At 34.9% G+C, this 17,953-nt stretch overlaps 1 protein-coding gene across 2 annotated transcripts; it reads left to right on the top strand.

The window, feature by feature from the left end:
* The first annotated feature begins 12,322 nt into the window (after positions 1–12,322).
* Positions 12,323–16,609, top strand: LOC107629922 (Outer arm dynein light chain 1 protein). Of its 2 annotated transcripts, none has more exons than XM_016332869.3 (5): positions 12,323–12,853; positions 13,594–14,057; positions 14,150–15,347; positions 15,458–15,604; positions 15,758–16,609. In XM_016332869.3, the coding sequence occupies exons 2-5, from the start codon at positions 14,007–14,009 to the stop codon at positions 16,345–16,347; spliced, it is 1,986 nt and encodes a 661-aa protein (XP_016188355.1). In that variant the 5' UTR covers positions 12,323–12,853; positions 13,594–14,006; the 3' UTR covers positions 16,348–16,609. The 2 variants fall into 2 exon arrangements, with proteins under 2 accessions (XP_016188355.1, XP_016188356.1); XM_016332870.3 differs by having other exon boundaries at positions 12,392–12,853; positions 13,625–14,057.
* The last annotated feature ends 1,344 nt before the right edge of the window (positions 16,610–17,953 follow it).

Genomic DNA, 17,953 nt, shown 5'->3' with positions numbered 1-17,953 from the left:
AGCCGAGGTCTTAGACAAGGAGACCCTATGTCACCCTATCTTTTTGTGTTGTGTATGGAGCGATTGGCATGCTTTATTAGTCATCAGGTTGATTTGGGCTTGTGGGAGCCGGTTGCTATTTCTAGAGGAGGACCAAGAATATCCCACTTAATGTTTGTAGATGACTTGCTTCTGTTCTGTAAAGCTACAAAGAGACAAGTGCAAAATGTGATGTTGATTTTAGAGACTTTTTGTAAAGCATCTGGGATGAAGATTAATGTCGAGAAGTCTAAAGCGCTTTGCTCCAAGAATGTCTCTACAACAAGGAAAGAGGTTTTCACTGGGGTATCCTCTATCAGATTTGTCCAGGACTTGGGCAAGTATCTTGGAGTTACCCTTAGCCATTCTAGGGTGAATCGTTCAGCTTTCAATGGTGTCCTAGATAAGATTTGGAGTAGGCTAGCAAGCTGGAAATGAAGTTTACTCAATCGGGCTGGTAGGCTCTGCTTGGTTAATTCAGTTGCTGCTGCTATTCCCACGTACCAGATGCAAGTCTCTATTTTTCCCAAAGGAATCATTAGTAAATTGGAGTCTATGATGAGGAATTTTCTTTGGAAAGGACAAGTTGATGGAAGAGGATTGAATCTTGTTAGTTGGAAGGTACTGGTTACTCCAAAAAAATATGGAGGTTTGGGGATTAGAGATCCTTATTGTGTAAATATTGCTCTTCTTGAGAAGCTAGTTTGGACTTTTTTCCAGCAGCCAAACAAGCTATGGGTCCAATTGTTGGATGCCAAATACCGATCATCTCTATATGACTGTTTTAGTTATTCTAAGAACAAGGACTCTCCCATTTGGAGGTGTCTTTGCAAGGCTTGGGAAGTGTTGAAGGATGGGTTTGCTTGGTGTATTGGAGATTTGAACCAGAATTTTTGATTTTCTAGCTGGAGGAGAGAAGGACGGTTATCTAATGAGATGGATTATGTTCACATTTCTTATTCGAATCTCCGGATACAGGATATTTGGTCGGTTGGTAGGTGGCATTTGGATACTCTTTATTCTCCTTTATCTCAAAATCTGAAAGATAATATTCTCTCTTACAATCCAGATGAACAAGCAGGTCCTGAAGTGGGTTAGTATTGGAGTGGGTCTGCTGCCAAAGTCTATGACTCACGCAATGGTTACTTGTGGTTGTGTAAACAGCTGTTTGGTTGGGAGGAGCGGGAGAATTGGCTTTGGCTTTGGCGTCAGCTTGTTTCGAAAAAGCATAAGTTTTTGGCTTGGTTGTGTCTTAAGGAGGCTCTTCCTATTGCAAGTTTTCGCTTTAGAAGAGGGATGTCGTCATCGGATAGGTGTCCAAGATGTCTTTCTAGCCAGGAATCGGTTTTACATTGTATTCGGGATTGTCCAAAAGCTCAGCTTGTCTGGCATAGGTTGGATATTTCTTGTCATCCTTTGGATTTGAAGAACTGGTTCTTGTATCATAGCAGAGAGCATCCGTTCAAGTTCTTTTCGGGACTTTGGTGGATATGGCGAGCAAGGAATAATGACATCTTTAATCCCCATGAAACTTGGCCTCCGGAAAAAGTGATTTGTTTGGCATTAACTTCAGAAAAGGAGCTTAAGAATATTTTTGAATTACAACGTATGTCCATTTCCTCTACTCTAAATGGTTTTTGGAATCCCCCATCTATTGGTACTTTTAAGATTAATTGTGATGCTAGTTATTTTGGTTCGGGTGATAGTGTTGGTTTTGCTTGTGTTATTAGAGATTGTAATGGGAGCTGGCAAAGGGGGTGTTTGGGAATGATTGAGAGTAATAGTATTCTTCAAGGAGAATTGTTTGCTATTTGGAGAGGATATCTCTTAGCTTGGGATATGGGTCAACGAGACGTTATTTGTGAGACGGATTGTGTGGAAGCATTTAATCTTGTTACTCAAGATGCTTTTGGGTTTATTGATCCACTGGTGCTCAAAATAAGAGATATCATGCATTGGAATTGACGGGTTGACTTTCGTTTGATTATGAGAGATGCAAACACGGTGGCAGATACTATGGCAAAGATGGCGATGAAGTTACAACTTTCGCATGTGGAGCTACTTTCACCTTGGGAGGAGTTTAAGAGTAGTCTTGAACGGGACTGTCCCTCTATTTAGGTAGTTCCTTGTTTTGTTTGTTTTGTTTTTCTTTGTTTAATTTATTTCAGTCACCAAAAAAAAATTTTGGTTAATCTAATTAAAAATAATATTATATAAATATGAGCTTCCTAATACATCATTTGTTATTTTTTATTAATAATATTCATTTATAGTAATTTTATTTCATATTATTTTATTAGCTACACAAATTTTTTAATATTAAATATTTTAATTAAATTTGTTTATTGATCAAATTAATTTATTTTTTAAATATTTTTTTAAACTATCAAATTTATTCAATTTTTTAGGAACAAAAATATAAAAAAAATTAAGTAATGTTTATTGAATTTTTTAATAAAATAAACAAAATTAATTTTTAATAAAAGTTAAATCCATACATCTTTAAATAAAGAGACTGAAGATGAATAGTTTGTAGTTAAAGAAAGAGAGAGACAGAATAACTATTATACAGAGACAATTTAAAAGATAACAATGTAAATTGAGTAAAACGAAAATTTATAGATATAATAAATAAAAAGTTTATATTTAAAAATTAAAACTTTTAAGAATTCGATTAATTAAGAATTAATATTAGAATTTTAAATTTTAAAATTTTAAATAAAATTTTTTAATTAGCAAATAAAAATTAATAAAATTTAAAAATAAATTTTATCTTGCACACTTTTCACGTATAATAATAATAATAATAATAATAATAATAATAATAATAATAATAATAATAATAACATATTTTTTTCATTAAAAAATATTCTAAACAAACTAATTTGTACGCATTCAACTTACACATATTTTTATTGGCACGTTATCTGAATTAATTCAAAATGAACTACTTATAAACGAATTAGAAAGGAATTGAATTGATTTGCCAAAAATTATGTTTATGAAAAATAAAAGGTTTAAATATATAGCTAAGGAATCCAAAAAAAAATTTTGATTAACATTGTACTTGATAGACTTGTGATTCTTTTCAAGAGTTTTCTCACTTCCAATTTCAGCAAGATATTCAATAATATCTAAAATAGAATAAGATAAAAATGATTTGTTGTTAATAAACTATGCTAAGAAAAATCGATAAAATAAATAAATTTTATCAATGAATTTATTTTTTTGCAAAATAATAAACTTATCAATCAAATAGATATAATCGAATCCAGAAACATAGAAAGTGTCAAAATTCACAAAACTAAATTTATATTGTGCAATACTTGATGATTTTGAAAGTCTATGCACATCGGTACGTTAGTTTAAATTCACCACGAGGCCTGGCAGTATGGACCCTATCCGCGGGTACCCAACCCGGTCGGGTAGGGTTGCCAATCCGATCTGCTGTGGGTAGGGTGCGGGTTGAGCCTCAACCCTACCCGCACCCCCCATAATATGTGTTATATACTTATATATGATTAAAAATGTTACATATGAGAGTTGAACCAAGGACCTTAAGCATGTGCAAAAACTTCTTGGCCACTAAACCAAATCTATAAATTTATAAATTGTACTCATTTATTTTTATAAAACATATTTCTCATTTAATGAGATATAAATACAATTTTTAACAATCTAGTGGCCTCTATTTTTGTCAACCTGCGGGTAGGATTAGGGTTGGGTATTTTTCAACCCGTGGGTAGGGTAGGGTTGAGTGTTGGTTAAAAACTCAACCCGCGGGTAGGGTTAGGGTTGGGTTCAAACCCTACCCTACCCTACCCATTGCCACCCCTATATACTCATGATGTGTAGTCTTGAAGTTACACATGTAGAACCCTACCACACAGAACTTTACACCTAGGATGTAAAATAGAGGTGGCGAGGCGCTACGACTTCTAAAAATAAAATATAAATATGCATAATATAGTTGGAAGAAATGTTTATCTAGGAGCCTTTGAAAGCAAAGCGTTAAATAGAAAAGCGCAACACTCACGACACATACACGATAAACGGAAAAGATAAGAGGAACAAACATAGAAATAACCAAAGAGAGTTCCAAGATACAAATATCAAAACTCAAGATTCGGCTTGCGAAGGTAAACCGGCTTGAGCTCATAAGTATATACACATATATATAGGAGAACCCAAAATAAGCCCACGGTACAAAGTTACAGAACATATTTCTCCAAAATAGCCTCTAAGAGGAAGTTAATATATCAGATACATAAGCGGTAGAGATAAAAGAGTCTACATATATACATATATCCAAAATAAAACTCTAAAGATAAGGATCTTCGCTATCAGAAGCTTCCAGTATGCCTCAACGAGGTGCCGCCTGTCCTGCATCTGAAAAACAACAATATTGTATGGAATGAGAACCGGAAATTCTCAGCATGGTAAAGGTTCCATGCACATAAGATATAAGGTCCTGAGAATGTGAGAGGCAATCCTAGAATGCCGTCACTCAGATTATAAACTTAAAGAACTAAAACAGAAACCATGAATCAGGGTAGTTTTCTAAGACTTTATAAACTTAACAAATTCCTTAAATATAACTAAAACTTAACTAGAACACCAAATCTTTTCCACCTTTCCTCCGTACCTCCATCTCCGGTAAAATGCACAGACAAACAAGCAAATAAAGGCAACCACAAGTAGAATACAAATAATACAAATAGCAAGTATAACAATTAGCATATTATAGTCACTTAGGCAATCCCAATTAATGCATAATCAAACAGAATCATACAAATGCATATGATGCATGCCTTTCCTACTGGCTGTGAGCTCACGTGTCGGTTAACTGTCAGAACCCGACACACCTGGTAGCTAACCCATATACCGTTTCTTGACTGTGCATCTCCAGGAGGTATAAGATCGGGGGATTAGTGCTCTACCACCTTCTCCTGGAAGTATACACTAGGAGAAAATAAATCGGGGGATTAGTGTCCTACCACCTTCCACTAGTGAGGCCGTGCCATACTGGTCGGGAGATTAGTGCCTTACCACCTTACAGACAGAGAGAGAAAAATTGTGAGGGAATACGTCGGGAAATTAGTGCCCTACCACCCTTCTCACATCCCGTAAAACACCATTACAATAAATGTTGGGGAATGAATCGAGGGATTAGCGCCCTACCATCTTCCCCGCACCTAACACATAAAATATCATCTCTATGTCCATTTATTCTCAAAATTCATCATCATCATTATTCCTTTACATTCATTATTTATAACCATGGTCTCACACATACATCTCATATATTTGCATTTTTATACATAATTCATTATTTGAAAGTCTTACTTCACCCCCAAGTTATCACCATTTCCTAACTTCATCTCATTACTAGGCCTAATACTGAGATCTAGGGGTAAAAGAGTAAAAACAGAGGTTTAGAGGTTTAAATTTATGTTTAAAATGCAAAAATCTCATTTGCTGAAAATAGGGGTCACGCATTTCTGAAAGGTCACGCGTATGCGTGGGCGTATAATTTTCTGTGCTCGCGTACACAAGCACCCTACTCGTGTACGCGAGATACCCAATCCGAATAGGTTGGTCGCGTCGCGCTCTGTAAGGCCTATATCGGTTGGGGAGGAGAACGAAGCATGCCTTATAAGGGTGTGAATACCTCTCCCTAGCATGACGCGTTTTGACGAGTGAGTGTGGGGGGCTTCGGCTATCATCCCTATCGTCAAAGGCAAAACCGTGAGGCCTTGTGTGCCAAAGAAGACAATATCGTGCTAGCAGATGGTCTGGGCTGTTACATAATTGTAAGGCCCACATCGGTTGAGGAGGAGAACGAAGCATACCTTATAAGGGTGTGGATACCTCTCCCTATCATGACGCGTTTTGACGAGTGAGTGTGGGGAGTTTCGGCTATCATCCCTATCGTCAAGGGCAAAACCGTGAGGCCTTGTGTGTCAAAGTGGACAATATCGTGCTAGCGGGTGATCTGAGCTGTTATAGATGGTATCAGAGCCGGACCCGGATCGATGTGCCAGCGAAGGCGCTGGGCTCCCTTAGGGGGGTGGATTGTAAGGCCCACATCGGTTGGGGAGGGAACGAAGCATGCCTTATAAGGGTGTGGATACCTCTCCCTAGCGTGACGCATTTTGACGAGTGAGTGTGGGGAGCTTCGGCTATCATCCCTATCATTAAGGGCAAAACCGTGAGGCCTTGTGTGCTAAAGCGGACAATATCGTGCTAGCGGGTGATCTGGCGGGCAAAACCGTGAGGTCTTGTGTGCCAAAGCGGACAATATCGTGCTAGCGGGTGATCTGGGCTGTTACACGCTCAGTGGTCGCGTACGCAAGTTATGCAGAACAACAAAAATGCTGAATGTTGCAGAATTTTCAACTTTGCACTCCAAACTTTTGACGCGCATAACTTTTTCGTTTTAAAATATTTTTCATCCGTTTTTTAAATAGCGTAAACTTCACGGATCTAATTTTCATTTGAAATAAGTTTGAAATAATTTGGGATCCGGAAGCCAAGTTATGACTCACCGAAGTTCGGCCAAAAATCAAATTTTCAAAAAGTTTGTAAACCTCTATTTTCACCAAAATCAAACTCAATGCCAACATACCACTCATACAAATAACATCACAACATACCATTTACAGTATCACATTCTCCACCTCCTACCACAAACATCCATACCTCAATTTCAAACAAGTCTCGTACATAAAAACCTCAACTATACCAACAAGATCATCAACTCAAATTCAATATCAATACTCTAAACATACAAACAGCACAACAAACTTTCAATTCAGCATCATAACCCCACATTCTATCAAAACTAAGCATACCTCAATCTTACATGCATTTTCTTTCAACATTTTCAATAATAGCATCAAAATCATAATCCTTAACATATTCATAACCAATATTTACCTTTACCACCATCAAAGTTGTCATTCATTTGCCTACTTACCACATCAACTTTATTCATGCCATAAAACCAACAATTTATCATTTCTCAACAAATCAAGCATGCATTTTCAACTAAACTACCAATTAAGTCCAATATTCTCAATCCAATTTATCCTAGGTCGTCTAGCCTAAGTTTTCACAAGACATTACATATTAAATATGAGAAACCTAAACCATACCTTGCCAGTTCCTCCCTAAGCTCAAAAATACCAAAATTCAAGCTTCAAGATTCCCAATTGATTCCAATGATTCCAGCCATCAAGAATTTATTCCAAGAGCTCCAATTCACCAATTCAAACCCCAATTTAACATAATTTTAATCTAATTCATACAATTCACTAAATTAGTACTAGGGTATATAAAATTGGACAAACCACAAGAATTTAGAGTTTTCTTATCTTACCCATTGATGATTGAAGTATAATCCAACAATTATCCAATGTTAGATTGCACCTAAACCACCAAAATCATCAAAATCACTCAAAACTTAAACCAGTTTCGTGGAGAAAGAGGGCACAGAGAACTGGGCATGAATTTTAGAGATACTTACCACTTTATTTAGATAAAATTGAAGAGGACTTCAAGACGAACGCGTGGCCACAAATGACTCGTGAATCGGAGCTCCGAATTGAAAGTTACAAGAATTTGAAGTTGGAAGTAGAATGTGGGTTAGGGTTCTCTTTACTCTTCTCTCTTCTCACCGTGGATCCCTTTCCACAAATTGAAAATAGAGTGTTGTGGCTGCAAGAGGGAAGAAAGGGGTTGAATGGGTTGTGCCTTGGGTCCAATATGGGTCCGATTCAACCAGTTTAGTCTGTTGACCTAATTTTAGGTCAAAATCTTTAAAATTAGTGTCAAAATTTTTGTTTTAATTAACTCTATCTTATATTACATTAAAATTTATATTTTTAATTTCATTATTAAAATTTAATTTATTGATTAATTATTCGCTAATTTCACGAGGTTTACAATCCACATTGCATCCAACACCAAATTATGTGATTTGATATGCCATTCGTTCTCTTATCAAATTCACAAATCGAGATACAAGAGCCTTCTTAACTGAAGCATGTATCTTTCCTCCCTATAAATGACAAACAAAAATCAAAGAATAATTAAACTGTGATAAATAAACACATTTGAAATATCAATAAGATAAATTTAATATTATTTAAAAAAAATGGTAAGAAACTCACGTTTTCATCGAGACAAACCATCTCAATTTAGTATGATAATTGAAAATTTCTATAACTCGGCACTGTCTATAACCTTATCGCTCGTACACGCTCGTATACGTACACACAAAATTTTAAAAGGAGTAATTAATTGTACTAAACAAATAAAGTGTGGTGCTATGCATCTCTAATTCGTACTTTTATAGTTGACTCATAGCTAAGATTTTCAGAAACCTAATTGACTTTGATTTGAATTTAAAATAAAAATCCCAACAACTAACTAAAAGATGATATAACGTAAACAAAATTATTATTGTTACAGAAAACTAATTGAATAATTATTAATTATTATCGTTATTAGCTTAGCAATAAATTTGAATTAATTCGAGTTGACTTATACAATAATTACGTGAACTTATTAGCTTAGGAGTAAATTTAAATTAATTTTTTAAAAAATTTTAATTTATGAGCAAATAACTTAAAATTAAAAAAATAATAATTTAATTAAATAATAATAATTTATAATTTAAAAGAGTAATTTAAAATAACTTAAAATTTAAAAAATAACGACCTAAACAAATAACTTAAAATTTAAAAAAATAACCACCTAAGCAGATAACTTAAAATTTAAAATATAACAACATAAGTAAATAATAATTTATAATTTTTAAAAATTTTTAGTGACGACAGCTAAGCAAATAATTAGTTCAACAATATTAAAAACTAAATATTTAACAACCTAAAAAAGCGTAATTTTTAAAATTTAAAAAGTAACCACCTAAACAAATAATAATTTATAATTTATCTTTTAGAAATAAAATTCTAAAAATTTCTAGTGACGACACCTGAGCAAATAAATTTCCAAACTCAACGTATGAGCGCCACATTAGATTGAGAGCTCCTCATTTGTATTACTACTAGTGTTAAATTCGTACGATGCACGAGCTTACATTTTAAATTGACATGTTAAATCGAAAATAATATTTTATATTCATAAATTTTTCGAGTTTAGTATAATACTATCATCATCATCTATCTATTCTATTATATAAAAATTAGATTTTTACACATAATGATGGATCTGGAAAATGTTTTTTAATTTAATTATTTTAATTCATTCAATACAATTTATTACAATGACTTAATTATACGAACTAATTAATTTGATTAGCTATTTAAATATCAATGTAATTTATTATAATTTATATTACTTAATTAATTATACTACATTAATTATAATTCGTTATATTAGTTAATTGGTTTATTCATTTATAAAGTTTAAAGTAAAATAAACAATTTGTTGTTCATTCAAATAATTGTATTCATTAGATTTAATTATATATTATATATGAATTAACAATAATTTATAAATTATTTTATATTATAATATTCAATAAAATAATTTGTAAATCACTTTATATTATATATGCCTTAGCGAAATATTATATATGTGTTAATGTGTTAATTAAATTAAATATTATATATGCACGAGAAATGAATACAAAGGTAATTTATATAGTATTGACAATATTATATACGCACGGTGCATTTTTTTTGTTTTGGTATTATATAGTATTGATAATATTATTATATAATATTATATAGAATTGATAATATGCTAATCCAAATTAAACCTACTTGTATCTCATATTCCCATTTCAATCTGTCGATCCAAAGCCCCCTTTTGAACTTCTCTTCCAGCAAGCAGAGACGCTAGCGATGGAGAATGGCGTCTTTAGACTAGCAACTTTAAAACGGCGATATAAGAGCTTTAAAGGCGAGAAGACTGGTTACTCCTACGGCGACGGGATGACGACGGAGTTGTGCCTGCGAGGAGGTCGGAGATGTTAATGTGACCAGAGGAGGTAGATAGCGAACCGGCAAGAGGAGACTTTCATTGATGCTTTTGTCGTTCAGATCGCCGTTGCACCGGGACGTTTCCGATCGTATAACTGATGAAGGTGAGCTGCTGCAAGGAAGGCATCGATTCAGATCTTATTTTCACACCCTTTTTACTTTGTATGTTTTGATTTGCCAATATTTATGTTATAGAATGAATGTTTTATTTTCAAACAAATATTGTTCGTTTTTTGAATCATTAAGATAGATTTTTTCTTCTTTTGGGTTATGGAGGATCTGTGATTTTGGATGCACTCCAATTTTAAAATTATTTACCTAAAAATATACCTCTTCTTAGATGCTATAAAAGACTAAGAAGTGTGGTCCTACAATCTTACCGTACCTTGCGTGTCTTACTAGAATTTATGTTTGCTCTTATTTTTGTCACGAGAGAAAAAATGGTTAGGCGATATGATTTGTTGAAGATGATTGCACTGCCAAAAGAATGTTGGAGGATTCATGTAAGAGTGATCAGACTTTGGTCGCTACCGAGATTCAAATACCCCAAATCCATTAGCTCCATTGAAATGGTGTTAATGGATGAGCAGGTACCTCTAATTTTATTCACACACAATTATTTCTCTGCTTTCATATACTTAATCTATATTTTCTGAAAATCCTGATATGATTTTCTGATTTCAGTGTTAGGGTGATTGATGCTCATGAAATATACAATGTCTGATGCATGGATTATTGCTTCAATACTTTCATTCGCTTAATCTATATTTAAAGTTTGTAGCTTTAAATTTTGATATAAACCTTATGATAATTTTATAATTTTTTGTGGTGAGATGATGCATATATATACAATGGATTGCATTGATTTTGGTTGGTCTGGTTAAAAAACACTCTTGCCAATGGTCATCTTCCAAACAATTTATATAGTCAAAATTAAACTAAACATAATTTTTTTAAATGGCCAGAAACATACACGGGATATATACATTGTTTGTGAATTAAAAGTTTAATGGATTAGTGGTTTAGTAATAAAATTTTTATATAAACCTGCTCATCTATCAACAAAATATAGATTAAGTGTATGAAAGCAGAGACCAAAGTCTGATCACTCTGACATAAATCTTCCAACATTCTTTTGGCGGTGCAATCATCTCCAACAAATCATATCGCCTAACTATTTTTTCTCTGGTGACAAAAATAAGAGCAAACGTAAATTCTAACAAGACACGCACAGTAAGATTGTAGGACCACACTTCTTATGCTTTTATAGCATATAAAAAGAGATATATTTTAGGGTAAATCATTTTAAAATTGGAGTGCATCCAAAATCACAAATACTCCATAACCCAAAAGAAGAAAAAATTTGTTTTGATGATTTAAAAATCAAAATGTACAGAGTAAAAATGGTATAAAAATAAGATCTGAATCCATGCCTTCCTTGCAGCAGCTCACCTTCATTAGTTATACGATCGGAAGTGTCCCGGTGCGACACCGATTTGAAGGACGACGGCATCAGTAAAAGTCTCCTCTTGTCGGTCCGCTATCTACCTCTTTTGATCACATTAGCATTTCCGATCGTCCTCGACCTCCTCGTCGGCACAACTCCGTCACTGTAGGAGCGACCAGTCTTCTCGTCTTCACCGTTCTAAAGTCGTTAGTATCAAAATGCCGTTCTCCATTGCTAACGTCTCTGTTTGCTTGTCAGGAGAGAGAATACCTAAAAAAAAGACTTTGAGTCAGCGGGTTAGAATTAATTATAAAGTGATAGGGCATTACTTGAATAAAGGGATAGCGCATTACTCGTTAATCTATTCTATATAATATAAAGCTCCATGAGAGTGATTTATAAATTATTATTAATTCATATATAATATATAATTAAATTTAATACATTCAATTAGAATAAACAATAAATTATTTATTTTATTTCAGATTTTATAAATAAATAAATTAATTAACTAATATAACAAATTGCAATTAACATAGTAAAATTAATCAAGTAATATAAATTATAATAATATTTAAATATCTAATTAAATTAATTAGTTGATATAATTAATTCATTATAATAAAATTATATTGAATGTGTTGAAATAATCAAATTGAAAAATATTCTCCAAAATATTCTACATCAGTTCTATTATTAAATATAAAAATTTGATTTTTATATGATAGAATAAATAGATAGAATAGATTACTATAAAAATAAAGATATATTATGTTATAATTTTTTTTAACAAAATAACAAAAGTATAATTAATTTTTTTTTATAGAAAAAAAAAAAAAAAAACAGAGAAGCTAATAACAGGCTATACAAAATTGTTGGCGCTTCTTTCACGGACGGGAAAACAGAAAGGGGGACCAATAACACGGTTGTTGTTCAAGTAACACAAAAAACGACATCACACATGATTCTTGTGCTCTCTCTTATGCTTATCAATAATAATTGAATTCAAACCCTACTTTGTCTCCAACCAGTTTTGAATTTTGATTTAGGGTTTTCAGTTTTCACTGCACCCAACGCCGCTATTCACCACCACCCACTAATCACATATTTAATTTATTTATTAACTATTATTGGTAATTAGCAATTTAGCATATAGCATAGCAAAATCGGAGGAAGATGCTTTTGTTTTCGTTGCGTTGCGTAGCTTAGCAGCGCAGGGAAGAAGAGAAGGAGAAGGAATTTAGAGCCTGCTTCTCTCTCTCTCTCTCTCTCTCTCTCTCTCTCTCTCTCTCTCTTTCTCTCTCTCTCCATACAGAGTCATCGGTCAATTCGCTCTCTCTTCCTCTCATAATTTAGTCTTCTCCTTCTATTATTCTCTGTAAGCAATTCATATTCTATGCTCATTATTTTGCAATTTTATTGATATTATGTGCTTTCTGTTGGTTGCTGATGGACCTTTTTTCTTCAATTAGTCTATGGGCTTTCTAGAATATCAGGGTTCGCTGTGGATTTAGAATTAAGCAATAAATTTGTTATTTTATTTTATTTAAAAAAAAGGTGCTCTGTTATGTGTTGGATTCAAAGATGTAATTTTTAGTCATCATATTGGTGTATTTGTGTTTGAATTAATGGACAAGGTTAGAGTTCTTGTTTTATTCCTGTGGAGGTTTTATTTTCTGGGCGCTGTGTTCAAATTTTCACATATCGGGTCCCAAATTTCCCATATTGAAAAATTGTTTCTCATGACGATTAATCAAAGTTTTAAGGTAGCTATATAATTTCCTGGGTAGGGTACGTAAAGATTTGTTATAAATCACAAAATAGGAAGATTTAATATCCGAATTGGGAAAATCAATATTGAAAACTTAAGGCAGTCTTTTGAAAAGAAGGAATGAATAATTTTGAAGCACTAAATTGAAAGTCACAAGCTCTGTGACAGAGTATGTCTTCTGGTTTCTTTAAGTTGTATCTTGAATTGGGAATCACTATTATATGTCTCTCAAAGCAATCTTCCAAAAATTTCTTGGGTGTTTTTTAGTGCTGTTCTTGTGGTTTTTGCTATAATCTGTGTGTAAATATCGTATCAGTAGTGATCCTTGATCCTCTTTCATTTACCAGGCCTGCATCTCATATGCATATTTGTCTCCAGATTCTCCTAGTTGGAAAAGAACTTCATTCACTCTGGCCGCTCCAATAAAGTATAAGTATTCTCGCACCTCGAGAAGGGTGTGGGGTGATGACAAGAAAGTAATTTTGCTTTGTGTCCTACGAAGATCAAGGTCATCGGACATATGGAGATTGTGCCGTGTTTCAGTGGGCCTCACTCTTGATTATGGCTAAGGTTGCCTTTCACCGTGTCCCCAGAAGCTCTTTCTAGTTTTCTATTGTTTTCGGCAAAATTTAGGATCTTTGATTAAAGCTTCTGGAGAAATTGATGAGCAATTAAGCAGCACAGATTTTTGTTGATCTTGTTTTTCTGCCTTCAAGGAAGTTATATTTGTATATGTAGAGCTCTCAGCATCATTGCAGCAATGTTTAGTTTTTCTTGTTTCCATGCTCATGTTTCGGTCAACAAGCCAAAGGTAAGCAGAAGATGTATTTCTCTATAGGATAAGTGCAAATTGCTTGGTATTAGTAAACTTATTTTGGCATTGTGCTTCTCTCTTTCAATCAGAAAACAGTTCCACCTTATACTGAAGAAATGATGATGGCATTGAAAGGTGGTCCCCGAAGTAAAGTCTCTAAAGGTTCATCTGTTCCTAGAAAATCAAATCAATCAAATCCAAAAGAAGAACAAGAGTATATGCAATTGAGTGACAATGAAACATCTAGCAACTGGGATCCAGTTGAGCGCACTTGTAAGTCTGAGGATCTGAATAGCGAGTTTTCCTTTGAAATCGACGGAGATGTTCTGCAAACCATGGGTCTTAAGAAAAGCCACTCTCTTGAAACTGGACTATACCTCACTAATACCTTAACTGAGTCTGGCATACATGTGGGTTTTCCTTGGATTGACTCCACTAGAAGCCAGAATGAGTCCCCAAGATCGATTTGCAGAAAGGAGCATGATCCCAGCGATCAGTGTAACAAGAATCCCGAGTCGGAGTATCAGTTCAGTTCAGGTCTTGTCTCACCTTCAGATAGAGATGCTTGTGATCATTCTGATACACCATTATCTAGTGAATTAGCTGGTGACTATACTGACCGTTCCGGTCCTGGCACCCCATATTTGAAGAAGTCACGCTCTCTGCCCAATGTCAGAGCTTCTAAGGATTATTCTGGAGAAGACACTTTCAAACATCATTCTTCAAAATCAAGATCTTCCAATGATCTTCATGCTTTACATATGGGGCAAAAAGAATGTAGAGATGAAGAAAGAGAGAATGAATTCAGAAAAGATAATGAGATTCATATGGAGAGTTATCTTGATGATGGTTTGGATTCTTCTCCGCTTTCTGATTCAGCAAAAGACTGGGTAATGCCAGTTATGGATGATGCAAGTGAAGTCAAACCCCTTCAACGAGCTTCCTCAGTTGATTGCTTCCTTTCTGAATTTACTAACACAGATTTTAAGATTAAACGAATTGAGGATTGGGTAATTGGTCTGGAGGATTGCGAACCGCCTTTAGATGAAACAAATGAGGTTCCTAAACCTGTTGATTCCTTAGTTGAATCCAACATCACGATTGGGGTGACTGCAGCTGGCACAGATCAAAGGGTCACTCCAGGCATGGAAGCTGCTAAAAGATATATATCTACCCTTGGTGCTAATGCCTCTACTGCCCAGCTGGTTAATCATGGATTAGTTGTGATCCCATTTCTGAGTGCATTTGTGAGTTTGAAGGTGCTCAATTTGTCCGGAAATGCTATTGGTTAGTAATATAATGAAATCATTCATTGCCATTTTGAGTTTTGATGCTCTTCCTTGTGATATTTTGGAAATAATTAAATTACCTTCTTCCTTCTGCATTCTTCTTTCCAGTGAGGATAACTGCAGGTGCTCTTCCCCGGGGCCTTCATGTTTTGAACTTGTCAAGAAACAATATCTCTACTATAGAGGGATTACGCGAACTTACAAGACTTCGTGTCCTAGACCTTAGCTACAACCGTATATTAAGAATTGGACATGGTAAGGCATATTCTGAATTTTTATTCAGACTATTTTTCTATGAATAATTTCTATACGTATGTTTCTATTGATTTTCATTCATATCTTGATTTTTTTGTACTCTCAATATTTTCCCTCAATATTTTGGTCATAATATTTTCCTCTTCTGCGAAGGCCTTGCATCCTGTTCATCTCTGAAGGAGCTGTATCTTGCTGGGAATAAGATCAGCGAAGTAGAGGGTCTGCACCGTCTCTTGAAGTTAACCATCCTTGATCTCCGTTTCAACAAAATTTCTACAGCCAAGTGTCTAGGCCAACTCGCATCCAACTATAATTCACTACAAGCTATCAGCTTGGAAGGCAACCCGAGCCAGAAAAATGTTGGGGACGAACAACTGAAAAAGTATCTGCAAGGCCTTCTTCCCCATCTTGTCTACTACAATAGACAGCCTTTAAAAGCAAGCTCTTTGAAGGATGGCACAGATCGTTCAGTTCGGCTAGGCATTGGTTCCCATCAGTCTGAACGCAGCCTTAGAACAGATCGCAAGACATCAAGGAAGGGCAGCCATGGTACTGTAGCCTCTCGGAAGCCATCAGGCTCTTCCTCACACTCTCGCAGAAGCCAAGGGGTGGAGACACCAAAACTGTCCAAAAGCAGGCAAGCCTACCTGCCACCAAGCAAAACCAAAGCATCAGCCCAAAGTCGCAACCATTTAGATGTTCCCAGCACCAGCACAGTACCAAACTTGAGAGGCCTTCCATGAGCCTGATTCACAGTGTGGACACTCTTGCGGTAGGTCTGAGAGGCTGTTCCATTGCAAAATTTGGTTCCCTCACTGCATTTCAGTTAGTACCATTTTTGTTATTTGGTTTGTGGTTTTAATCCCCAATAAGCAACAAACAGATTGTGCTTCTGTTTTATTTATCCGTGTGTGTTCAGTAAGCTGTTTCAAACATCATTGGTAATTTATCCGGAGAGCAGTTTGGTGCAAGTGCATTGCTGTGTTTTCTCCTATTCCTAGCAAATGTTACATTCATAATTTTAGTACTTTGTTAAATGCCAATATAGATATTAAATTATTTAGTTACATGTCATCATCTTTTGCGGATTTATAATTGCTCTCTTTCTTTTTCTCCTGTTTTTTTCCCGTGCAAAATTAGAACTGTTTAACAAGACCAGTCGTCGTCATTTGGCATATTTAATTTCTCTGTTGGAAGGAAAGTTCAAAATTCTTAAACAAAGTCTATCTTCATCATAATTAAAATATGGCCAGGACAAGTTACCTATTTAAAATATTTGGACATCAAAATTATCATAATACAATTTTTGTAAACTGCAAACGCATTTGCAATATTTATATTACTATAGAAACTGCGAGAGGATATGGTGGTTTTAGGAATGAATGTAAATCACTATAGGATGTAACAATTTATGTTAGAATGCGTGTGGCCTATAACGATTTTTTCTCAAATGTGTTGCTTAGGAAATCGTTCGTGTGACCCTACAGCGGTTTTTTTGTATGAGAAATGTCTATAAATATCTTTTATGAGGCAATTGTGTAGTAGTAAATTGTCATTTTCATAAATGGAGAATGAGGAGAGTTTTTTAGTTCTAGTGCATTGTTTTGGAAAAATTTAATAAAAAAAAAGGAAAAGGCACGGTGTTAAGTTTACTGATAAAAAATCAGTGCGTGTTTTTATCGGGTCATCAAATATGTTATCAGAGATAAAAATGAGTATATTGCAAAAGGTGGGGGTGTGTGAGACAAAGTAGGTGAAGAAGTTGTGTGAAGTATGAAAGATTTGTAATAGGGGCGGACGAAGATATGCAGGTTTTGTTTCATTGTCGGCGAAGTTTTCTGAAAGTGAGAATACACGAGCTGTATGCCAAGTTGGAAAATGGCGTCGACAGTTTTGGGGCATCAGCGTCGAATCCTCAGTCGACTACGGTGGGGGGGGGGATGCTTCTACCTCAATGCCTGTCGTTGCGCCTGGTTGTGTGTTGGCTGATCCTCAACAACCGGATATAGATCCTACTGTTGGGGGTCAAGGATTGCATGAGGGAAATGCTGCTATGGAATTTTAGATTGGCCAATCTTTCCAAAATAAGGAGGAAGCTGTGTTGAGTGTAAAGGATTATAGCATCCCTCATAGAGTTGAGTACAGGGTGATAGAGTAAGATCATATTAAGTACCATGAAAGATACAAGGAGTTCGATAAAGGTTGCACGTGGTTGATTCGCATCACACTTCGACAATGAAAGAGTACCTGGGAGGTTAGAAGGTACAACGGATCTCACACTTGCTTGGCTACCTCGATTTCAAGTGATCACCGACAGCTTGATTATCATGTCATTTGTGCGAGGATCTT

Source organism: Arachis ipaensis, chromosome B3, assembly GCF_059453495.1.
Source record: "Arachis ipaensis isolate K30076 ecotype BB chromosome B3, ASM5945349v1, whole genome shotgun sequence".
NCBI classification, from domain to species: domain Eukaryota; kingdom Viridiplantae; phylum Streptophyta; class Magnoliopsida; order Fabales; family Fabaceae; genus Arachis; species Arachis ipaensis.
The sequence above is the reverse complement of the archived record's forward strand: the minus strand, read 5'-3'. Positions and strand labels throughout refer to the sequence as shown.

Coding starts and splice junctions, on each gene's coding strand:
- LOC107629922 (XM_016332869.3), top strand. CDS start 14,007: ATGTTTAGTTTTTCTTGTTTCCATGCTCATGTTTCGGTCAACAAGCCA. Junction 15,348..15,457: donor TTTGTCCGGAAATGCTATTG/GTTAGTAATATA, acceptor TCTTCTTTCCAG/TGAGGATAACTGCAGGTGCT. Junction 15,605..15,757: donor TATATTAAGAATTGGACATG/GTAAGGCATATT, acceptor TCTTCTGCGAAG/GCCTTGCATCCTGTTCATCT.